The sequence below is a fragment of the Nelumbo nucifera genome, chromosome 4 (genome assembly GCF_055504915.1).
Source record: "Nelumbo nucifera cultivar China Antique chromosome 4, China Antique-T2T, whole genome shotgun sequence".
NCBI classification, from domain to species: Eukaryota; Viridiplantae; Streptophyta; class Magnoliopsida; order Proteales; family Nelumbonaceae; genus Nelumbo; species Nelumbo nucifera.
The window spans coordinates 78509661-78535515 of NC_142652.1; the positions used below are offsets into that span (position 1 = coordinate 78509661).

At 38.0% G+C, this 25855-nt stretch overlaps 1 protein-coding gene across 1 annotated transcript in view; it reads left to right on the top strand.

The window, feature by feature from the left end:
• SMC3 (structural maintenance of chromosome 3) overlaps positions 1-25625 on the top strand; it is a 32082-nt gene extending 6457 nt beyond the window's left edge. The window contains exons 12-28 of the mRNA XM_010269732.3: positions 13935-14087; positions 14176-14365; positions 16223-16356; positions 16826-16984; positions 18210-18518; positions 18609-18785; positions 20017-20100; positions 20217-20426; positions 20510-20599; positions 20696-20817; positions 20904-21059; positions 21146-21253; positions 21364-21424; positions 24368-24502; positions 24808-24895; positions 24984-25056; positions 25144-25625. Coding sequence (XP_010268034.1) covers positions 13935-14087; positions 14176-14365; positions 16223-16356; positions 16826-16984; positions 18210-18518; positions 18609-18785; positions 20017-20100; positions 20217-20426; positions 20510-20599; positions 20696-20817; positions 20904-21059; positions 21146-21253; positions 21364-21424; positions 24368-24502; positions 24808-24895; positions 24984-25056; positions 25144-25264 — 2370 coding nt within the window. The 3' untranslated portion in view covers positions 25265-25625. The remainder of the gene's footprint in view (positions 1-13934; positions 14088-14175; positions 14366-16222; positions 16357-16825; positions 16985-18209; positions 18519-18608; positions 18786-20016; positions 20101-20216; positions 20427-20509; positions 20600-20695; positions 20818-20903; positions 21060-21145; positions 21254-21363; positions 21425-24367; positions 24503-24807; positions 24896-24983; positions 25057-25143) is intronic.
• Positions 25626-25855: the final 230 nt, after the last annotated feature.

The following is a 25855-nucleotide window of genomic DNA, read 5'->3' on the forward strand; positions in this document are numbered from 1 at the left end:
CCTTGGAAATATAAATTTGCTTTCAAGGAAATTGACCACCTTGCAAAAAGTTGTAACACTAGCTTTAGATGGGTAAAAAGAACAACAAATGGACTGGCATATGTTCTCGTAAAATAGAGAGTGGAAAGATACACTTTATTTTGGGCAATGTTGTAATCTGTATTAGTAAAAAGGGGGCATGGTAATCAGGGTGGCCATTCTGGTTTCCTATGTATTTGGGCTACAAAGGATCTATAATTTTTCCAAGCATTAATAAATTACTCTTTGTGCTGATAAGAAAAAGCTTAGGACTCACATTAGGAGGTTTAATAATAGATTCAACACAAGCATAAAAAACAAGTAAAGGTTTAGGTTCAAAATTGCTTGGATCAAGGAACTCAAATTGTAATGGACATTCAATCTTCAAAGTTATCCTCTTTTTTCATCTAACAAACCACTGGTGCCAAGTCATAGGAGGAGCACTACTACCACCACATGTAGGAGGAGAAGAAGAGGGATTGGGAACATCAATTGCAACTAAAATAGGAATGGACATGCAAAAATGAGTCTTATCTTCACTAACGCTTTCCCTTTGTAGAGAAAGACACGATGAATAGAAGAGCAGAGTAGACTCAAAGAAGGTGACATCTTTGGACATTTATCTTTTACCAAAACAAGGAGCACATCAATGGTACCGCTTTTGAAGTGATGAGTATTCCAAGAAGACACACTTGATAGATTTTAGGTCTAATTTCAGTGTAAGACTCATGTCATGGACAAAGTAGACACACCCAAAGACCTTGAGATGGAGTTGAAAAGCATAAAAAAGAAGTTGATGAGGAGATTGGAGATGAAGGGTTCATGAGTGAATTCTGTTTTTTTTGTTTATGATACCCCATTTTGTTGGGGGATATGAAAGCAAGAACTCTAGTGAATTACCCCTTTCTCTTCAAGGAAAGCTTGCAAGTGCTTCTTGATGTTCTCTTTGGCATTGTCAAATATAATCATTTTAATCTTCTTCTTAAGTTGGGTCTCCACCATATTGAAGAAGTTTTTAACAATTGAGGGTACTTCATTTTGACTTTTCATTAGATACACCATGTGTACTATGAATAGTCATCAATAAAAAGAATGAAATATTTGTAGCTACTCATATTTGGAATAGAATAAGGTCCCCAAACATTAACCCTAACTTTGGAGATTGATCAAGAATATAAACTCCATTGGCTTTATGCCCATTGCTAATCATATTTCTTATACTTAGGTCTTGAAAGACATAGTGAGAAAGTAAGAAGGTTGTAGAGCAATTATGGGTTTTGGCAAGGGAACTAATAGATAGAAGATTTCTATGCAATTGTGGAACATGTAGTATAGAGTTCAGAGAAAGGTTGTTGGAAAATTTAATTTCACTCAAATTTGAGATCCATCAACAATGGTAATCTTACCTTGAAAATAACTTATAAGTGGTGAAATAAGAAGGCATACAATTTATATGATCACTGGCTCTTGTGCTAATTATCCAAGAGCTAGGAGATGAGGCATGACAATAAAGTATAGTTCTTGACTTTACAAAGGCATTGAAAGTTGTGTGCAGAACAACAAATGTAGATAGGCAACTCTTTTCAAGTTGAAGTAAGGTGTTCCTTAGTTTGTCGATCACATTACAGGTGTCACGAGTAGGCACTTGAGGAGGAGGATTTCCCTTAGACATGATGGTGGCGCCAAAGCTTATGAGAAGTTAGTCTCGATAGCATGTTTTTTTCTTTCTTCTTGGGATTAAACCTTGTGTATGAGCCTCTTAGTCTTCAGGTCTTAGGGAGTAGTGAATTGCCTTCAGTCCAAAAGGTGTATGCCTTGGTCCTACTTGAGGAAAGTAGACAGAGTGTGATAGTAACAATTGAGGAGGAGCAACAGATGGCCTTGGTTGCAACGAGTGGCAATAATGTGGGAAAGAAGAGTGATGCCAAGAAGTTTGATGATAAGGACAGGTTGTGGTGTACTCATTGCTAGCGTTCAAGACGTACACGTGATACTTACTGGGATCTCATTGGGAAGCCAAAGTGGTAGTAAAAAACCAAGAACATGGTAAGATGCAAGGCCGAAAGAAGTATAATGTAGCTAATATGGTTCTGACCCCAATGTGATGCTCTCGAGTAGTGTTAGTTGACACTATGCGAGTGTTTGGTTGTTGTGCTTTTGTTCATGATTTGTTTCCTTCCCGTGGTAAGTTAGACCCTCGGTTTATTTCATGTATCTTCCTTGGGTACCCTTCTTCTCAAAAGGGTTTTACTAGTGTTTTCATCACATTGATTGTAAATATTTGTCTTTATTGATGTTTCCTTTTTTGAGTTTAAACCCTTCTACATTGCTTCTCCTTAGGTGGAGAGTAGTATGGAGAAGTAGGTCTGTTAGGTTTCTCTTCCTTCTATTTTGGATCTTGATCCTTTTTGTCTTCTTGTGTAAGTGTCATGGAGATTAACAATGTTCTAACTTGAGCAACTGACATTGTTAGACTCCCAAAAGGTAAAAGTCCAATTGAGCCAGTCACCCTTGTTCCTATTGATTCTCCTGTTCCCATTTTAGTTGTGGACGATCTTGAGATTCCTATTGCCTAAAGAAAAGGAATTAGATCATGCACTACCAAACACCCCATTACCCTTTATTTGTCATATGGCCATATTTCTCCCTTTTATCGTGCTTTCTTGTCCGTCGTTGATAATATTCCCATACTCAAAAATATGGCAAAGGCTTTGACTTACCTTGAATGAACAAATCCTATGGAGGAAATTAATGCCCTCCATAAGAATCACACTTTGTAAGTTGGTGGATCTTCCAAAAGGGAAAGACCTAATGGGGAGTAAATGGGTGTTTACAGTGAAACACAAGGTGGATGGGACAGTAAAATGGTACAAAACAAGGCTGGTAGCAAAGGGTTTCACTGAAATCTACAATGTTGATTATGATGAGACATTTGCTTTAGTGGCAAAGTTGAATTCGATTTGGGTCCTTCTATCATTAGCTACAAATGTTGACTGGGAGTTGCACCAACTTGATTTAAAAAATACCTTCTTGAATTATGATTAGGAAGAGGAAGTACATATGGTTCAGGCATCGGGTTTTTGTGCCAAAGGGAGTGAAAATAAGGTGTACAAGTTGAGAAAACCTCTCTATGGCTTAAAACAATCTTCCAGAGCATGGTTTATTAGGTTTCATATGGTAGTTCAGTAAGTAGGGTTCAAATGTTAGTTTGATCACACTCTCTTTGTTAAGAGATGTCAGCGGCGGGTTATAGTGTTGATAGTGTATGTGGATGACATCATCATTATAGTGAATTGAGGTTTTGAGATTCAAAAGTTGATGGAGATCTTATCTTCCCAATTTGAGGCGAAAGATCTGGGTTCCCTAAAGTACTTTCTTGAGATTGAGTTTGCTTGCTTAAAAAAGGGTGTCTTCATCTTTTAGAGGAAGTACATCCTTGATCTTTTACAACAGACAAATAAACTTGGTGTAAAGTCAACAGATTCCCCTATTGATGTTGATCATTTGAAAGATGTAAGTTAGTTTTGGAGACTAGTGGGAAGATTGCTTTTTGTTTTTGACACACCCGTACATTGCTTATGTTACTGCGGTTCTAAGCTAGTTCATGCATTCCCCTAAGGTACCACGTTTAAAGGTTGTAGAAAGGATTCTTAGGTATTTAAAGAAGTATCTGAGGACTTGTTCTATTCAGCAAACATAACCATGTGAAAGTGGAAATGTATATAGGTGTTGATTGGGCAGGTGTTGTGGATGATAGAAAATCCACTAGTGGGTATTATACATTTGTGGGTGGAAACCCAGTGACATGGAGAAGTTAAAAGTAGAGCGTAGTTGCAAGGTTTAGTGTTGAAGTTGAGTATAGGGCAGTGTTTTAGAAGTACAAGGCGAGGTGCGTGCCTTTTTGAAGCAAGGTACAAAAATACAAAAAAGTTAAAAAATTCAAAAAAAAAGAAAAAAATAATATTTATAAAGAATATCAACTTAAATTTTAAAATAAATGTTTTAAAAAACCTATTATCTAAAATTAAAATACATAAACATAACATGTAAAGCATATTCAAATGAAAATTTAAAAATAAAATCAAACATATAAAAGTTGATAGAATTCAGGTCTGCCTTAGAGTTCGGCCCGACTGAGTTCAGTTATGTAGAAGAAGAAAAGGTGATAAAGAGAGAGAGAGAGAATTCTGGTTCGAACTAAAAGAGTCAACTTGACTTCTTCCAGTCGGCCAGTAAGTATTTATATTATTATTATAACATAACTGAAAAGACCTATGTGCCCTTACTTAAGTTAAGAGCACTTGTTCCAACACAACATTACAGATCAGCAACATTAATCAAGGTATAAAGATAGAAATACCCCTACGCTAACACTCCCCCTCAAGCTGGTGAGTATATATCATATACTCCTAGCTTGTTACATATGTAGTCCACTCTTCCCCGACTCAAGCCATTTGTAAATAAATCAGCCCACTGATTTCCTGTATTAACATGTGTAGTGTCTAGCTCTCCATTCAGCACCTTCTCCCTCACAAAGTGACAGTCAACCTCAATGTGCTTGGTTCTTTCATGAAACACTGGATTAGAGGAAATATGAACTGCAGCCTAATTATCACAATAGAGCTTCATTGGAGTGTTAATGTTGTACCCTACTTCCTGTAGAAGGTTCCTTAGCCACACTAATTCACAAGCGGTGTGCGCCATAGCCCTATATTCTGCTTTTGCACTGCTTCTTGCCACAATCGTCTGCTTCTTACTTTTCCATTTCACCAGGTTACCTCCCAGAAACGTGCAATAGCCTGTAGTACACCGCCTATTAGACATAGAACCGGCGCAATCAGCATCAGAATACCCTTCTATTTCAAGTTTTCCCCCACTCTTGTATATTAGACCACGACCCGGAGCCCCTTTTAGATACTTCACAATTCTTAGAACTGCGTTCCAATGAGGAATCAGGGGTTTTTGCATGAATTGGCTTACCACACTAACTGCAAATGAGATGTCTGGTATGGTAATGGCTAGGTAGTTCGGTTTGCCCAATGAGGAATCATGGGTTTTTGCATGAATTGGCTTACCACACTAACTGCAAATGAGATGTTTGGTATGGTAATGGTTAGGTAGTTCAGTTTGCCCACAAGTCGTCGGTATCTGCCAGGGTCTTCAAACACTTCACCCATATCACTGCTTAGCTTAGTATTTGTGTCCATGGGTGTTTCCGCTGGTTTGGCACCCAACAGGCCTGTTTCTTCCAGCAAATCAAGCACATACTTCCTCTGGCACAGGTTAATCCCATACTTGGATCTTGCTACCTCTATCCCCAAGAAGTATTTCAGTTTACCCAGATCTTTTGTCTGAAAGCGATCCTGCAGATAAGTCTTTAGCCTGTCAATACCAATGCTATCATTCTCAGTAATAACAATATCATCTACATACACCACCAACAGTATTTTTCCTCCCGGAGAGTCATGACTAAATACAGAATGGTCAACTTTGCACTGTTTCATACCAAACTTCTTTACCACCTCATTGAACCTACCAAGCCATGCTCGAGGAGACCGTTTAAGCCCATATATAGCCTTCCTTAGTTTGCACACCTTACCATCCTCCCCATGAGCAACAAACCCCGGTGGTTGCTCCATGTAGACCTCCTCGAGTAAGTCACCATGCAAAAAGGCATTCTTGATATCAAGCTGATATAGTGGCCACTCATACATGGCTGCAAGAGAGATCACAACACGAACTGACCCTATCTTAACAACCGGTGAGAAGGTCTCTGTGTAGTCAATACCATAGGTTTGAGAGTATCCTTTTGCAACTAATCGTGCTTTCAGGCGTTCAACACTACCATCAGGCAGATACTTAACCGTATAAACCCATTTACAACCAACAACTTGCTTCCCAGGAGGAAGAGCAGTGAGGTCCCAAGTATGATTATGATGAAGGGCTGAGAGTTCTTCTTCCATGGCACGACACCACCCTGGAGAGGCAAGGGCTTCTTGGACATCTTTAGGAACAATAACTGAAGATAACAAGGCAACAAACTGGCGATGGGAAGCAGAAAGGTGAGTAAAATAAACATAATTAGATATGGGATAAATGGTGCAAGTACGTTTACCTTTCCGCAAAGCAATGGGTAGATCAATCTCAGATGCTAAGTGCGGGTATGGTGCCGGATCCGTTGACGGAGATGTAGCCGGAGGAATAGTAGCTGGTGCACGTGGGCGATGTGTATACACATGACGGATAGGTGGGTGCTCAACAGGTGGTGGCACCGGAGGCAAGGATTTGGTCATAATTGGAACAAAGGGAGGAGGATCAACAACAGGAAGTGGAAGAGGAGGAGGAAGAAGCATTACCAGACCCCAAGAAGAACGGAGTAGACTCAAAGAAACTGACATTAGCACACACAAAAGACCGTCGAGAACCTAGGGTGGTAACACCTATACCCTTTATGGGTTCGAGAATAGCCAAGGAAGATGCACTTGAGAGAACGGGCATCGAACTTGTCGTTCCCGGGACCCAGATTATGGACGAAGCAGACACACTCAAAAACTCTCGGCGTAAGAGGGAACGGAGACAAAGTTGGAAACAAGACCTGAAACAGAGAATGACCATCAAGGATGGACGTGGGCATCCGATTAATCAGAAAACAAGAGGTAAGCACTGCATCACTCCAAAATGGTTTGGGAACATGCATGTGATGCATTAGGGATCTTGTTGTTTCAAGGAGATGGCGATTCTTTCTCTCAGCCACCCCGTTTTGTTGTGGGGTGTAGGTACACGAGGTCTGATGTATAATTCCGTGTTGGTCCAGGTATTCCTGAAATGATGAGGATAAATATTCGCGGCCATTATCAGAACGAAAAACTTTGATGTGGGTTCCAAATTGGTTACGAATCTCAGCATAAAATTTTTGAAAAATGGTAAACAATTCACTTCTTTCTTTCATTAAATAGAGCCATGTCATCCTTGAAAAATCATCCACAAAAATGACAAAATATCTGTATCCATTATATGACATCACTTTATAAGGACCCCAATCATCTGAATGAACTAAAGAAAAAGGACTCGACACACGGTTATCAACCCTAGGACTAAAGGGAACACGATGGTGTTTCCCAAACTGACACGACTCACAATCCAAAACAGAAAGCTGACTCAAGGACGGAATCAAGGACTTCAAGACTTTTAGCGACGGATGACCAAATCGACAATGCCGCTGGAGAGTAGAAAGAGATGACTGGAGAGTTGTTGAAGTTCTACCACCACCACCGTCAAGATAATACAGTCGACCTGCTTCATGCCCTCCACCAATCTTCATCCCCGTCTTGAGATCTTGAAAAACACACATAGAAGGATAAAAGGTAATGGAGCAGTTAGTGTGGTAAGCCAATTCATGAGAGGGATATAGGATCTAGGTCAACATTACCAACACCACAAATTGAGGATGTGGAACCATTAGCAAGGGTGACTGATTATGATGTGGAGCAATGAGATAAGGAGGAAAACACACCTGGAGTCCAGTCATGTGATCGGAGGCTCCAGAGTCAATGATCCAGGGATTGGGTGTAGATGCCAGACAAGCCATACCTGAGTGAGCAAAAGTCGCCATGTTCTGCTGTGATTGGATAAACCTCTCATATTCATCCTGGGGAACACTCGCCATCTCTTTTATGGGACCATCTGTGTATGTAGGAGGCATCTGGTCAGATGAATGATTCTCCTGTCTAAAGCTGGAACTTGAGTCACCGGTCGCGGCATGATTGGCCCAGGTTGAGGGAGGACCATGTAGATCATAACAATAGTTGATGGTATGTCCATCCTTACCCCAATGAGTGCACTTCCTCGGGCCTGAGCTATGTCCTCTACCTCGGGCTCCCCCTGAATCTCTGCTCCCATTACACCACCTCCACGATTATGAGTAGACCCACCATTGCCATTTCGGCCATATTCGGAACCACTACCACCACCAAGGCCAGACTGAGCTCCCCGAGCTCCACCTTTAACACCACGGCCTCTTGGTGCAGCAAAGGCAGATCTATCTGAGATATTTGAGTTCTCAGTAGATCCAATAGAAATCGTCCGGAGTCGAGCAAATATCTCTTCTAGGGACAGAAGAGCTGATCCCCCTAATATCTGAGCCCGTACTGGTTCATATTCAGACTTTAGTCCCACAAAAAATCTAGTCACATCAAGCTGCTCTCTCTGTTGTTGCTGAATTTTGACATCAGAAGTGAGAGAATGATAGACATTCAACTCATTACGTATGTTCCTCATGTTGGCATAGTACTCCTCAAGACTCTGATTGCCTTGTTGCAGGTTAAAGTACTTTTGATAAAGCTGATAAACTCTGGTTGTATTGTCCTGCCCCAAATACAATTTATTCGCATGGTCCCACACATCTTTGGCAGTATCATGGAACATGAAGTTCACACTAATCCTGGGTTCCATACTGTTCCACAACCATGTGATGATCTGAGCATCCTCTTGCTCCCAGTCTTCATACTCGTGAGAGTCAAAGGAGGGTTTCTCCTCTCTGATGTGTTTTACCTTTTTCTTTGCCTTCAGAAAGACTTCAACGGATTTAGCCCAGGGCACATAATTCTCTCCATTTAATTTTATGGAGGTCATCTGAACATTCAGGTTGTCTGTAGGCACCATCGCACTAGGTTTATAATCATTATTGTCTCCCATTATGTTATCACCGATTCTGCACATTTGCTGAATTCTATTATCACTGAGATCTGCACACTACGCACCACTAGGTCACGCCTGTCACACTGATTGCAGCACTAATTGTTGTTGGAATGTGTGCTCTTTACACCACAAACTCTAGATCACACCTGTCACACTGATTTCAGCACTGGTTTACCTTTTCCATCTTCTACTGAACATGCATCTACACCTTTTTATCTCATTCATAGTGATGTGTAGTCGTCTCCAGTTATTTCACGTTGGGTTATAAATACTTTGTATTATTCATTGATGATTGCACTAGTTACACATGGGTTTACTTTCTTCAAAAGAAATCAGAAGTCTTCTCCATGTTTAAGAACTTTCATGCTATGGTAATGACCCAGTTTAAAAGCACTATAAATATTTTGAGGTCAGATTTAGGGGGAGAGTATTATGATGGTGAGGGTGGTGAGTTTCAAACCTATCTTAAACAACATGGCATTCAATCCCAGAGATCTTGTCTTGGTACTCCTCAACTTAGTGAAGTATCGGAGCGCAATAACCATCATATTGCTAGTATGGTGAGGTCCTTGATACAAGATTCACATGCTCCCCTTACCTTATGGGTGGAGGTGACCCATACTACTTTTCAATTCCGTGTTCCTAAGTTACAAGAAAAATAAATAAAATTCTTTCTCACAGATAAACTCAATTCCATTTTTGATGGGCTAAAGAAGAGCATATATTCAAAAGGAAGGGTGGGTTGGTTAAATACTCTTATGCGTGTTCCTTCTTCAAACCTTTTGGTATGTATTGCCCCCTAACTATAGATCAGATCCATCGGACAAGAAACTCAATTCCGCACTGCTGCTGAGTCGTCAGACTTATCCACCATGGGGTCGTGGAATTTCAGTTTCGTCTCCCTATCAGTCCTTTTATCGTCCACCAAACCTATCCATTCTTCGTATCTTCGGATGTGTTTGTTTTGTCCATCTCCCTCCTCATGAACCCACAAAACTAACAACTCAATCAGCTATGTATGCTTTCATGGGATACAGTACGGAACACAAGGGGTTTTTTGTTATGATCCCAAAGTCTGTCGGTTGCGCATTTTTCACAATGTCTTTTTTCTTAAGAATCTCATTCTTTGAACATATTTGTAAATTACCTGCACCATCCATTTCTGTTATGCATTACTTTGGATCTATAGGTGATTCTCCTTCTCTTCAGCCTCTTCAAACATACTTCAGGAAGCATCCAATTCGCCCATTGCCTATGCCTCCTCCATCTCAAGCAATAGTGTTTGATCATTCCTCTCCATCCACCATTATTGTAAGTGCAAATTCTCCTCCTGAGGATTTACCTTCATCTATTCCTTTGCGTTGGTTATCTCGTATTTCTTGTGCACCTGATCGCTATGGCTTCTTTTCAAGTCATAGCTCATTCTCAACTGTTTTGTCATCCACAGATATTCCTAAGTCTTACAGCTAAGCCGTAGCAGTTGAGCATTGGAAAGAAGCTATGGATTTAGAGGTTCAGGTTTTATTGGAAAATGACACATGGGATCTTGTCTCCTCTAGATGCCTCCATAATTGGTAGCCGGTGGGTTTACACCGGAAAACTCAAATCTGATGGTACTCTGGACAGATATAAGGCCCCTCTGGTTGCTTAAGGCTACAAGCAAGATTTTAGAATTGACTATGATGAAACTTTTGCACCTGTGGCCAAAATGACAACAGTTCGTTTGCTACTAGCCATTATTGCCCTCAAATAGTGGACAATTTATCAGATGTTTGTCAAGAATGCCTTCCTCCATGGAGAGTTACGGGAGACAATTTATATGAAACCACCTCCCAGCTACTATGACAATCCTCAGTTGGTTTGTAAATTGAAGAAATCTTTATATGGCCTTAAACAAGCTCCACGAGCTTGGTTTGATCGCTTTCGTACAGTAGTGTTGGAAGCTGGTTTTCAGTAGAGTACTTCTGACTACAACGGGCTCAGGGATTGACTCTTTTTTTGGTCTATGTTGATGACATCCTTATTATTGGAGATGATGTGGATGGTTTTACCAATCTTAAACTTCTGCTTAGTAACTCCTTCAAAATGAAAGATCTTGGGCCAGTAATATACTTTCTTGGACTCGAAATTCAAAGATGTCATCGGGGTTACGTTGTCAATCAACAAAAATATGCTTCTGATTTGGTGCCTCTTGCTTGCTTGACTGACTCTAAACATGTTGATACACCTCTGGAGCTTAATTGTAAGTTGAGTAAAGAGGAGGGTGATCTTCTTCCTAATGCTATCCTATATAGACAATTTGTAGGTAGTCTTATCTACCTAACCATGATTAGACCTGACATCTTTTATGCGGTTCAAATTGTGAGTCAGTTTGTTTAAGCTCCATGTCAGCCATACTATTCTGCAATTTTCCGAATTATTTGTTATGTACGGAGTACACTATCATATAGCTTATTTTTCACATCGTCTTCATCCACACAACTTCGAGCTTATGCAGATGCTGACTGGGTCTGTTGTCCTGACACTCGTCGCTCTACTACTGGCTGGTGTATATTCCTTGGTGATTCTTTGATTTCTTGGAAATGCAAGAAACAACAAACGGTTTCCAAGTCATCTACTGAAGCCGAGTATAGAGCCATGTTTTCAGTATGCAGTGAAATAATCTGGCTTAAGGCACTCCTTCATGACGTGAATATTGATGACTCATTTGCTATTCCTCTGTTTGTAGACATCAAGATTGCAACCAATCCTGCATTTCATGAGCGGACTAAACATATTGAGGTGGATTGTCACTTCATTCGTAACTTTCTCCATGCAGGTCATATCTCTCTCCCACATGTTTCATCGGGTCTACAACTTGCGGATCTCTTCACCAAAGCCATGACCAAAGCCCGACATAATTTCCTTGTTGACAAACTGATGCTTCTACCCCAACATCAGTTTGAGGGGGAGTGTAGAAGAACTACTAAAGGGTAGTTTTGTAATTCTACTGTACTATACTTTATGTTTTCTTTCCTGTACTATAATAGGCGTGTACTTTAGTGTACAACTCCTTTTTTATTCTCTTTGTAAGGTCAATCTTGTTCCTTTACATAAGATTAATATAAATATATATTTTTCTGGGTTGGTTTGATCAAATTGATCAACCCTAACAGATCTGGATTTTTGTCTTTCTCATTGCTCTTACTCTTTCTCGAGCTGACAATTAGATTGTTGGCTTCTTGGGTAGAGGTGTAAATCAGGTCATGCCGGGTATGCCACGTTCTTATGGGTAGTGTCGGGCTTGGGGTTTCAGGTCCATGGGCCGGCACAACACGACACGACACGACCAAGCGGGCCATGTTGCTCGCGACCTGGCCCAACCCGACCCATATATATATATTATATTATTGTATATATAATTTTGTTATATTATTTCATTTTTCATTGCATATATAAACCATTGTATATATCAAAATTCATATAAAATAAAATTTAAAGATATTTTTAAAATTTTTTGTCTATTTTTTAATTTATGTTAAAATTTTCATTACTTTTTCAAAATTTTTAAAAAACATGGCTTTGCTTGGTCTGTGGCCCAGATTGGCCCCTGGCATGACACTGCATGGAATGGGCCTACATGGGCTTGGGCCATGGGCCGTGCTGGGCTTACCTTCCAAAGTATCCCAGGGGAGGGAAGCATGGCCTGCCTTGGCCCGCGGGCTGGCACGACACAACCCACACTTTGTGCGGGCCACACATGGACTGTGCCGTGTTGCCCAGCATGACCTGATTTACACCTCTATTTCTGGGTTGGAGGAGGGCAAGTCGGCCTCTGAGGTCCTCGTCCTCCCGAGGTGGAATGTGTGGCCCTGTTGTAGAATGTTCAGTAGATCTTCTTAGGGCTGGATACACATTACGTGGCGTCGAGGTGTCACCAGTTGGTTTGGCATGCCATGTGATGCTTCATGGTTGGTTGGCCAAGTCACCCTCCATCAGCATTGTTATTGCCTCCATGGAAGACATAGGTAGTCACACAGGCATCCTTGTGCGAATCCATCAATCACAAACCTCACAAAGATTTATGTCACCAACATCACAACATCCCAACACTAGCTGAAAAACCCCAAACCCTTTTTCACCAGGTTTGAACTAGGGTTACACCAATGAAAAGGAGAGAAAAAGTGTTGTGGCAAAACTCAGGAAGAAATGAGTTTTTCAAAAAAAATTTAGGGCTCAAAAACCAGGGATCATTTCTTGCATACTTCGAGATTTTCCATGATCCAAACCCAAAATGTTTTAAGGGCAATCAACCCTCCACATGATCACAGAAGCCTTAAGCTCCAGATTTGGATTTTTCATCAATTTCCATCCGAAAATTTAAAAAAAAATGCGCCTATGCACCTTCAAACTGTCTCGAAATATATACTAAAAATCTTCTAAAATTATGGTGCATCAACCTGCACTAGAAACACATAGGGTTGTTGTTGGCTGTACGGATTGTTGATGTTAGTCGACAACGTGCTAACATCACCAGTTCTACCTGAGTCAACCAGTAGCAGAAGAGTTCCTTGGTCTCAAGGGTGCTCTGATACCAAGTTACAAAATATTAAGAGAGAGAAAGGAAAAGAAGAAAAGAGAAGAATAGTTTGTCTTGATAATGGGCCAAGTTGCTATTCATGCCCCAAAACAAAGTATTTGAATAGGATGAAGAAAATACCCTTAACTAGGTGCCCCAATATAAAAAGCCTGAAAGAGCAGCCCAGTGCACGAGGCTCCTTTCAATGCGAGGTTTGGGGAGGGATAGATGTATGCAGCCTTACCCTTGCACATATAGAGAGGCTGTTTCCAACAACACAACTATCATTTCGAAGACAAAAATACCCTAACACTTCGAACATAAATTAATATAGTTGAAATACTATTGTTTTAAATATGTTGATTTTCCATGTTTCGAGAGGAATTTTAATGTTATTAATAAAGAAAATTGCTATTTTCCAATTAACATGCATGCTTTATTGTATACAAAACTAGATAATTAGGAAACACTTAGTTTTTTATTTTATGTAATTCTTGCCTAGGCAAAGCCTAGGTGCTCCATTGTTGCCTTAACAACTATGCTTCTAGATTTTGAAAGGTTGCCTATTTCAAGATCACCAAATTGCCCTATGATAGCAATTTGGCCTTGAATGATATTGATTTTTTGGTAGTTGTTTGAACATCGTTATTCTCCATTTTAGCATGATGCTGGTCGGAGAGCTTTTGAGGATGCTCAACAGCAGATGAATGAGATAATGGCTAAAATTGAAGAAAAGAGTGTCAGCATCATGAAAGTCAAAAGTGATTTAGAGGATCACAGAAGTAAGGCAATGGTAGCTCGGAAAGTTGAACAGGTATGTGTGCCATCCTGTTGAATTTATGTACTTTCATTGTTTATGCTGTTAAAATAGAATCTAGTAAGAACACCTTAGTCCTTCACAGGAATGCAGTAGAGAGCAAGAATCACTAATTCCTCTTGAACAAGCTGCAAGACAAAAGGTTGCAGAGCTTTTGTCTGTTATGGAGTCAGAAAAGAGTCAGGGAACTGTTTTGAAGGCAATCTTGCAAGCTAAGGAGTCTAACCAAATAGAGGGAATTTATGGCCGAATGGGAGATCTAGGTGCTATTGATGGTGAATATTTTCTTTTCTTGACTAGTATTTGCTGTTCAATAAATTGTGTTGATATGCTTATAAGAACATCTGTTACATTTCACATCCTTATTGTAATTATAGTTGTATATTTACATTTTTGGTTACTAATTTCCCCAGAATGGATTGCATTGTTGGATGCATTAATCTTCTACAGGTCAATCTTTGAATTGTTCTTATAAATTTAGAGAACAAAAGTATGCTTGGAAGCATTTTTTTTTTGTTTTTTTCCAAGTATGTAACAGTTCAACTCTTAGAGTTTTTCCACATTCTCCACATTCTTAAAAGGAAGTCCTTATCTGCTAATCAGTCTTCTTTGATTGATAGGGTGAGATTCTGTGTTATTGTTTGTGAAAAAGATGCATAGTGCCAACAAAAAATTGATTGGTCATCTGTATAGGCTCATTGAAAATTTAATCTTACCTTCAAAATTGGAACCACAAAAAAGTGAATTAGGAAAGTGTTGGATCACTTTTATGAAAGGAATCAAAGAATGAAGAATGTTAAAAAAGAGGTCTAGCTAATTGCTGTGTTCAATTGCAACATGTGATTTCGCTTGGGTATGAGTAAATTGGAATTGAATCTGCATGAATATCCTAGCTATAGATTGGTCAAATCATGGTCCAGATCTAATCAATTATTGTCAGAATCTCAAACAGTAGATCTTTTGGTAATTAGATCAATCTTATCCATCCTGTGTCCGTACAAACTGCTATGCATGGTTGCATGTGTAATAATAATATTTTTATTAGTTGAGTTACTTTGTGCAATAAGCTTTTTAGTAAAATGTTGTAGGTTCAAGCCTCATGGAAGTCATCTTTAGTTGGTTATGATTTTTTTAAAAGAATTTGTAATGTGTGTGTAGTATATGTATGTTTGCTGATCAGTCCAATTTGAATTAATTCTGAATATCCTAAATATAAAACTGAATCAAAATCAGATTTAGGTAAATGTAATTTTAACTGATCTGTTTATGACCCTGGATAAGAGTGTCACAGTGAATAACCCCCCAAAAGAGCATTAATGTGATATGTTACATCGACTTTTTAAAAGTGAAATATTTTTTTACATGGTTTAGAATGGTGTGCATCTTGTTTGGAGACAAGAATACCTAAATATTGTATTGTACTTATGATGTGGAAGGCTTAAGCTTAAGGCAGTTGGACTTAGCTTTGCACGTGGAGTAGAGCGTGCCCGTATGGAAGGGGGGGGAGGTGATGCACAGTGGCTTATGGCTTTCCAAGCTGGGCACCATATGGACTGCCTATAAGCTTTGTTTTATGAAAAAACTGAAGAGCCCAAATTGACTGTAAGTAGTCATTTGAAGGGCTGTCTGCTTCAGCCTATTTGAATAGCTTATTTGGAGTTCTCCAAAGTAGCTGAATCTTGAACTCAGTCCTCCCAAATGGACTTAGAGGTTGATGGCCTCTCTTGGTCTTAATATCTGACAAGGCCCATTCAAAGGTAGGGGTTCCATCTGATGGATTTCCGGATCTTTGTTTTCTACAATGGTCGTCCATGTACAAGATCTCTACCGTAACATGAGATGGAGTTTGTTATTACCCTTGAAGAATCTTGGATGTTTTTTGAATGATGTGGTTAAGTGGCAAAATGTTTTGCAAAATTGTACCTCATTTTAGATAGATGTTTAGAAAAGTCTTTAATTTGTCAGTTGATCTATATTGCTTTTGTTGACTACACTCTAAATTGGCACCTTTTCTGAGATTGACACATACTTTCATTTGTTGTTTATTTTTCACCAATTGTTTCAGAATGAGCTTTCCCCTTTTTGGATTTATTTCATTTGCTTCTTTCATTGACTGTTTTTAATTGTTGCAGCAAAATATGATGTTGCCATATCAACTGCTTGCCCTGGACTAGACTATATTGTTGTTGAAACAACTAGTGCAGCACAAGCATGTGTGGAGCTACTTCGACAAAGGAATCTTGGTGTTGCAACTTTCATGATTTTGGTATATATCACTTGCTTTAGAGTTGTGGTGCTCAACATCTTCTCCATTTGTCATGCTCTTGATAAATTTGTTGAGTTCACATTTAGTGAAGTCACTTATTACATAGGCATCTCAGAACTGGGCACTTACCTCTTGCATTGTAGTTTATGTGGTTAACTTCTTAAAAGTGGTTGCATAATGGCTCTTAGGTATCACATTAGGGTCTATGGTGCTAGCTCTTGAAGAAGTATTACCTTGCTACATTACATGGGCATGGGGTATTTATGTGTTTAAAGGTTTCCAACCAATCAACCTCCATAAAATTGTAGCAAAAAAATCTTAATTTATTTATGATAAGAATGCATCCCAGTTTTAATGATTTATATTAAGAACAATTCAAATTTAACTACAATAATTATCTTTCCTGGTAGAATAAATAAGCATGCACTAATATTTTTCAAATGAGTTTTTACTGGAATTCTCTTTGCAGGAAAAACAAATGGATCATTTACCAAGGTTGAAGGAAAAAGTTAGCACCCCGGAGGGAGTTCCACGGCTTTTTGATCTTGTTAAGGTTCAAGATGAACGGATGAAACTAGCGTTTTTTGCAGCCCTTGGGAACACTGTAGTAGCAAAAGACCTTGATCAGGTATTTTATAATCTCTTTATATCTTGCTTTTGTTCGACATTCTTACATTTACATACTTGCTGCGTGCATAATGGTTGATAAGAATTTATTCTATGCAACATCAAAATTGGTGGACCATTTGTCCAGGGTTTTAAAAGTTCAAGGCTAAAAAAAAGGCGCAGGGAGCAATCTGTGCCCAAGTTGCAAGGTGCAAGGCAATGTGAAGCAAGGCACAAAAGTACAATAAATGGCAAAAAAATTCAAAAATGAAAAAAATTTAAAAAATATCTTAAACATAACATTAATAAACATATAAACTTAAATTTCAAAACAAATATTAAAAAAATCCTATTATCTAAAATTAAAATACATGAACATAACATGTAAAACATATTCAAATGGGAATTTAAAAATAAAATCAAACATATAAAACATTTTCAAGCATGTAAAAATGATTTTATAATTCTTAATCTTTTTGCTTGCTTTACTCACTCACCGTTGCTTTGAGAACCCCCTTATTTGCTAATGTTGTTCATTTATTCATCATAGTAAAATATCTTCTTAAAAGGCAATTAAAGAATAAAGAAGGCACACACCTGGGCTGAAGTGCAAGGCGCACTAGGTGCACACCTAGGCTCACTGGGCACATACCTTTTGAAAGTGCTGCATGTAGGGCCAAGGTTTGGTGCATACCTTAAAATATGCCTTGCATGAGTGCCTAAGCTCACCTTTTAAATCACTGTTTGTCCATTGAATGAAAAGGATTAAAAGAAGTATTATACTGTGCATTAGAATAAGATGTCTATGGATTTTCTTCCCAATGCACTTTTTCTTAATTTAGGAATTTTTTTTTTTCAATAAAAACCTGAAAGAGAAAAAAGGATAAAGTTTTGCTGTTGGAAGTAGAGAAACAGATTCCTTATAGATAATATGGATCTTGACTTTCTTTTATTGGACCATGCTTTACATCTATTACCTTACATGGGATTACTTGTTCTCTGGTTAAAGTTTTTGTTTATAGAACTCTATACAACCTTATTATAATTTAAATAAGTGTCTGTCTATTGCAATTGGTTATAATTATATTCACACTTCTTCTGAGTTGCAGTGGTATCATAGCCTCCTTTAATTATATTCACTGTATTTAAGTTTGGTTATGCAAGCTTTGTTCTTGTTCATATTTTTCTTATCTAAATTAATGAAACATATTCTAGCAAGATGAATCTTTTATGTTGCATATTGTTAGGCAACAAGGATCGCATATGGTACAAATAAGGAATTTCGGCGTGTAGTAACACTTGATGGTGCACTCTTTGAGAAGTCGGGTACAATGAGTGGTGGTGGAAGCAAGCCTCGTGGTGGTAAGATGAGTACATCTATCCGTGCCATCAGTGTTTCTGGTGAAGCTATTGCAAATGCTGAGAGAGATCTTGCTAAGTTGGTTGATCAGCTTAGTAGTTTACGCCAAAGGATTTCTGAGGCAGTGAGGCAGTATCAGGTGTCTGAAAAAGCAGTGGCCAATTTGGAAATGCAATTAGCCAAAACTCAAAAGGAGGTAGCATATGAATACTAATTTGTTCAAGGCTTATTTTAATCAGTAATAACTACTGAGTGTTGATTTTATTAAGTTTCCCCTTTCAACCAGATAGAAAGCTTGAATGCACAACATAGTTATATTGAGAAACAACTTGGTTCTTTAGAGGCTGCATCACAACCAGTGAAGGATGAACTTGATAGATTGGAGGAGCTCAACAAAATTATATCTCATGAAGAAAAGGAGCTTGGGAGACTTACTAAAGGCTCTAAACAGTTGAAGGATAAGGTGAGTGGGTGGCAGGATCATATTTCAAGCGTCACTACAATGACAAACTACATTGCCTTTCTTGTTGTCTTCGCATTTCTGCTTATATTCTGAGACCTGGATACATTTACGTACCTAGTTTACTGGTGTCAGACATGATATTTACCAGGTATGAATCTGGATACTGCATGGGCACTTCCAGATGTGTTCAAAAGCATTAACTCTTTATATGTGAAACTGTGTAGTTTAGCAAATTATACTATAAAAAATTGTATATGTTGGGAATTTTATTAAATTTGGGAAGAAATGTCTTAAGAAATGACATTTAGCTTCAAAAACAAAATTTAAAAAGCATGATATAAACTTATTACATGGATTGATGGATACCTGTATCCATGTCCACTGTCCAGGATTATAGGAAATGGGGAGTTGTATCCTTGTGTCTGTGTCCACATGCATATTCGGGCGTCATCAGTTATGTTACCATACAGCCATGCCATATGTTTGTTTTCTAACTATTTCAATACTGAAACAAGCATTTGGTTGGCTTAAGAAAAGGAATGGTAGTTATTTTTCCTTGAAAAACTAAAAACTATGTGAAGATTGAGTGCAAGATGCAAAATGGGTAGATGGTGCTCACTAATGCTACTTTTTTAAAAAGTTTTCTTTGTTTTTTTTTTTTCTTGTGAACCAATAATGTTTAGGAAATAAAGCTTTGCTTTCATATCTATCAATATAAATAAATACATAAAGATATTCTTTTATTTTCTATCCTTTTAGTTTCTTTCACTTTTTTTTCTCATGGAAAACAAATGAAGCCTTGGGATATTTTTACTGGAACCCCAAAAAAAGTATTAACAATATTGGAGTAAATTGAGTCATCTGAAATGATATGACACCCTTGTACATGTATCTGGGTATCATAGCTCATCAATGGCTGTGCATGATGCATTGATACTCGAAAATTGAAATATCTATAGAAACGTGATTTTGGTTTAAACACCTGTCATTTGTAGGAAAAGTTAGTTTATAATTTAAAAATCTATAGTTTTTTTTATTATCTTTTGACATCTTTTGAAAATTATTTAATTGCTGGAGCTCCAAGGCTAGGTCTTTCAGGACCTCTTACATGGGAACACTTGTGAACAATATAGACACTAACTTCTATGCCTTATGGCCCCTAAAAAAGCTTGGTGTCTTACAATTTTGCAATAGTACTAACTTCTGGAATTTTCCTTCACTTGATTTCCAGGCTCTTGTGCTTCAGGGTAAAATAGAAAATGCAGGTGGTGAAAGGTTGAAATCCCAAAAGTCAAAAGTGAATAAAATTCAGTCTGTAAGTATATCTTCACCACCTAAAGAATGTCAAGCTCTATTAAAAGATATTTGTACTAAGGGGATTGATACTGGAAAGTGGTATGTCTGATCCAACAAGTGTCTCTTATTCACTAGGATATTGACAAGAGCAACACAGAGATCAATCGTCACAAGGTTCAGATAGTGACGGGTGAGAAAATGGTGAAGAAATTGACAAAGGGGATTGAGGAATCAAAGAAAGAGAAAGAGAGGGTTTTAGAGGAAAAGGAGAAAATGCTTGCTGCTTTTGAAGAGATCAAACAGAAAGCACTTGCAGTGCAAGAAAACTATGAAAAGACGCAGAAGGTCATTTGTCAGTCAGCATAGTGATACTACATTTTGGAACAGAATGTTTGTTCTGCTTCTGACGTTTGCTTTGAAATCTACAGCTTATGGATACCCATAATGATGAACTGGATGAAAAGAAAGCAGAATATAACAAACTGAAGAAAACAGTGGATGAACTACGTGCTTCTGAGGTTTGCTTCCGTTGAACTTGCTTTTTTCCTTTATTTTTGTTTCCTAGTCTGGTCATTTTGATCTTATTCCTTTGATTGCTTTACATGGAAGAACAGGTCGATATTGATTATAAGTTACAAGATCTGAAGAAGCATTCCAAGGAATGGGAAGTTAAGATGAAGGGGTACAAAAAGAAGCTTGATGACCTACAGATTGATCTCAAGAAACATTTGGAGCAGTATGTTCTGTCTAATGTCTTGAAATTGGCCTGTGTTGCAAATTTTATAGTAGGGTTTTTTTATATTATTTTTTTTGTGGTTTTAGAGTTCAAAAGGATGCAGTAGATCCTGAAAAGTTAAAAGTAACACTGGATGACGAGGTATTGTGTGAGGCTTGTGACCTAAAAAGAGCACTTGAGATGGTAGCGTTGCTCGAAGCACAACTGAAAGAAATGAGTCCAAACCTTGATTCTATTGCAGAGTATGCTTTCTCATTTATTTCTCTTTCTGAAGTATGCACATCTCTTTCATCTGTTTTTCAAATGCTTTGTGTTTTTATATCTGTAGATATCAGAGGAAAGCTTCCGTGTACACTGAACGTGTGGGAGAACTGAATACAGTGACCCAAGAACGTGATGTTGTAAAGAATCAGTATGATGAACTTAGGAAAAAACGGCAAGGCGACCATCTCTGATTGTGCTTTCTTTTTAACATTTTCGATGCATTTTCTACTTTCTTCCTGCTATATAAATATTCTGATGTGATCATTTTGGTCATGGTTATAGGTTAGATGAGTTTATGGCAGGCTTCAACACAATATCATTGAAGTTGAAGGAAATGTATCAGGTTTGTGCATTTTGATGTTTTTTCCTATAGATTTTAGATGTCTCACTCACATGTAGACATGATGTGTGTCAGACACAAGGTATCGAATGGATTGTTGGTCTTTATTTACTTCTGAAATAAATATAAACATCTCTAATGCATTTTATATTGTGCAATCACTATATTTAATCTTATTTTAGATTTGGTAACTTATTTGTGGGAACCTAGGTTATGTCTAACATGTGACTTGATGAGGGCAAGTAGATTAAGATGGTTTGGGTATTACTATACTTGGCTGGTAAGAAGTGGTGCATTGTAATTGAGGGTGTAGAAAAAATAGTGGAGGCATTGAGAATTGGTTTGATGGCTCATAATTTAACAATTGATATGATATCAACCCCTATAGTTGGGATAAGGCCTTGTTTAGTTTAGTTGAGAGAGCTTTGGTAGTAAATAAAATGCATGACATAATAACTGGTGGTACATAACCTAAGGTGAGGTTGCCATACAGGCATATTCTAAGGTAATTTTCCTTGTGAGGTGTAAAGCTTGCAAGAATGAAAGACTGCTTTGTTGGTGGTCAGTGGTCTTCATAAAATGAATTTAAAAAAGGAGAAAAAGAGGAGTAAATGAAAGATCAAATATCAGGAGAATGCAATTCTCTCCAAGAAGACTAGTTGTAAAGATCAAATATTAAGTCTTAAGTTAAACTGTCAAAAAATGAGGCACATCACTATTTATAGGCAGGGCTAGGAAATCCTAGATTGCACAACAATCTCCTTGCACACAAAGAAAAGGACATTTACGAATATCTTTTGAAATATTGTTCCAGGGTATTTTTCTTTTGGGCAGTTGCAAATTGCAGGAAAAATTAGGAATGCCTCTAATATTAGATATTCATCATACTAAGCAAAAATAAGTGTGATAAATGAGATTTTTTTGTTATTAATGATGAAAACCTATCTCCACCCCTATTGATGTGAATTATAAACTCTCAGCTAATGATGGAGAGCTTTTAGCTGACAGGGGATTATTTTAACGACTATTGGGGAAACTCCTGTATCTATGTATGGCTTGTCTAGACATTTCATATGTTGTGAGTGTCATCAGTAAGTTCATGCATGCTCCCAGAGACACATGGCAGCTGTAGAAAGGGTGCTATGCTATCTTAAGGGAACCCATGGGAAGGGTATATTATTTGCTAAACATGGGCACATGAAGGTAGAAGTACATACAGATGCTAATTGGGTCGGTAATGTGGATGATAGAAGATCCACATCAGGTTATTGTGCTACGGTTGCCAGAATATTGTTTCCTGGAGAAATAAAAAGCAGTCAATGGTTGTTAGATCTTTAGCTGAGTCTGAGTATAGGGCTATGGCCTATGGGGTTTTTGAGTTTTATGGCTTGGATCTCTTTTTGATGAGATGGATGTTGCATGTGACAAGCCACTGATGTTGTATTGTGATAATCAAGCTGCAATCGACATCGCTCACAACTCAGTTCAACATGATAGAACTAAGCACATTGAGGTAAACATGCACTTTATATGGGAGAGAGTGGCTTCAGGATAGGTGTGCCTTCCGTTCATTGCATCAGAAGAATAATTAGTAGATTTTGACTAAGGGAGTTCCAAAAGCAAAACTTCAGTATTATGTAAGCAAATTGGGCATGAATGACATCTATGCTCAACTCGAGGGGGAGTATAGTGAGAATGGGCCTTAGTGATTTATTTCTTTTGAGTTGTGTTTTTAAGTTATGTTCTTTTAGTTATGGACCTCTTTTGTTTGCTTTTAATTATTTCTCTAGTGATGGCTGCCCTATTAAGGGCATCCAGGGTATTGTACTCATTTTAGAATTAAGAGAATAAAAGACATCTTGGGGGGCTAGAGAGATCAGATCGAACTCTTCTCTTCTCTCTTCCCTTCTCTTCTTCTTCCACTAACTACTGCTGAATCCTCTCTTTCTTCCTTTATTCTTCCTTTTTTATTTTTTTCTGAATTATTGCAGGAGTAATAATAATAATAATAATAAATTGGGTTTGAGTTTGGCTTGAAACTTGATTTGGACCGAGTCAAATTGAGTTTTTTGTTAGTCAAGCTCTAATGGCTCTTGAGTAGCTTGCTTTAGATGCAGCAATTGATTTAAAATTGATGGTCCGGGGAAAATTGATGTTTGGTACATATTAAGAAATAAAAATTTAAAACTGTAGCAACTGATTTGGTAAAATAGAATTTTTTTAGTTACTAAGGCCCTGTTTGGTTTGCTGGAATAGGGGTCTGGAATCAGAATCGGAATGGATTATTCCAATCCCAACTGTTTGGTTGGGCGAAATCAGAATCCCATTCCCACTCCTGGTGGAATGGCATTCCCTCATTTGAGGGAATGACCACTCCCTCCCCCTCGAGAATGAAATCCCATTCCTGCTGATTCCAATTTTCGTTCCCATTCCTGTCTGAACCAAACAGACTATGAAAATAGACCATTCTGATTCCGATTCTGACTGAACCAAACGGACCCTAAGTTATTGATTTCCTCCATGTTATAATTGTCCACACAACATACAATCTCTCTCATATATATATATATATATATATTATTGAAGTTCCTTTTATTATTATAATAAATAACAAATATGATGCTTTAAGTAAGAGCACACGCTATGCATGTGTGCAAGTAAAGGGTAAACATTATAATCGAATATAACTCGTATGACCTGCACCAAAAAACCAAGGCAAGTACCCACTTTATATAGTATATACATATCATTTGTTATTTTGTCAAACTTATGTCTATTTTTGAATTTGATTATATAGGACTGCTAAATTATTGGCTGTTATACTGGCATTTTGTTCTGGTGATATATCTGTTTTGAGATAATTGTCTACATGGGTTGCACACTGATGTTCTGCATACATGTTATTGAGAACTTTTCTGGTTAGTATGATTCATACCCTTTCTGCAGATGATCACACTTGGAGGTGATGCAGAGTTAGAGCTAGTGGACTCCTTGGATCCTTTCTCTGAGGGTGTTGTTTTCAGTGTCAGACCTCCAAAGAAGAGTTGGAAAAACATTGCAAATTTGTCAGGCGGTGAGAAGGTGGCTTCTTACAATCCCACCTTTGAAAGACAATTATCTCCCTAATTATTTTCGTCTCCCATTTATTTGCCTATAGTAAATACTCTTTTATCTTTTCCTTTGGGGGTGAATTGGTCTGGGGTTGGGTGGGGGATTAAATGATTGATGGTTGGTTGTATACGTTTTGACCCATGTGTTCTGGTCTGCTGGATCAGTCTTCCCAGGCCTGTTGACACTCACAAATGGGTTTTATGCCCTTGTAAATTAATTATTTGCAGATTTCTTACAATGCTGTCTATTGACGTTCTTTACTATTTTCATTTCAGACACTCAGTTCATTAGCTCTTGTTTTTGCACTTCATCATTACAAACCTACACCGCTCTATGTTATGGATGAGATTGATGCTGCCCTGGGTACTTTTTCCGACTCTGCACAATTTCTGGCATATTTCCTCTTTCCTTCCTAATGTTTTGTTTGCTTATGGTTTATGTTCTCTTGCAGATTTCAAAAATGTCTCAATTGTTGGACATTATGTGAAAGAGCGCACGAAGGATGCACAATTCATAATCATAAGGTAGTAGGAAAGTAATGGCGGATTATTACCAAAATAACTTTACTCTCACCTCTGATATCTTGTATTATGGTTTATGTTATTTTGCAGTCTGAGAAACAACATGTTTGAGTTGGCTGACCGACTTGTTGGCATTTACAAAACTGATAACTGCACCAAAAGCATTACAATCAACCCAGGAAGCTTTGCGGTTTGTGAGAAAGCAGCATAATTCATGGGTGTAAGTGTAACTACTGTGAATTGCCTTGTAATTTTATTCTGTTTAAAGCTATGGTACCAATTTCAAGTGCTGTGCAAGCTCCTGTATCCTAATACAGGAGCTTGCAGGTACCAAATGTGTATGTGTTTACAACTAAAAGGTTAAGTGTATGTGCTTGATGCCTTTTATATATATATGCATGACGCCATGTGTACAGAGATCTTACAGGTTGGATTCACCTTTGGTGAATGTTGTTGTATCAGTGTGTGTATTGCATTGGCTAACCTTTTCTGAGAAACCCGAGATTTATAGTTTCTTTCTTATCTATGTTGTATACATGAATCAAAGACTGAATTGTTCAGGGACAAGACAATATTGCATTCGATGCAATTTCATAGCTGTCTAGCTTTTAGTGAGTTAAAGACCTGAGAATGCCTTGAATGTAAAAAACGGTATACAACTGGACATATTGTTCTATTCGTTGCCAGCGCCGCAGTGATCTAGTCGGTTTTTGTTAATCTGTACATGGCTTGCCGAGAAATACGTAGGGCAATTGCTATCTCTTGGAGTCTTTCGTTCAAGTTCGATCTTGTTTCTAATTTG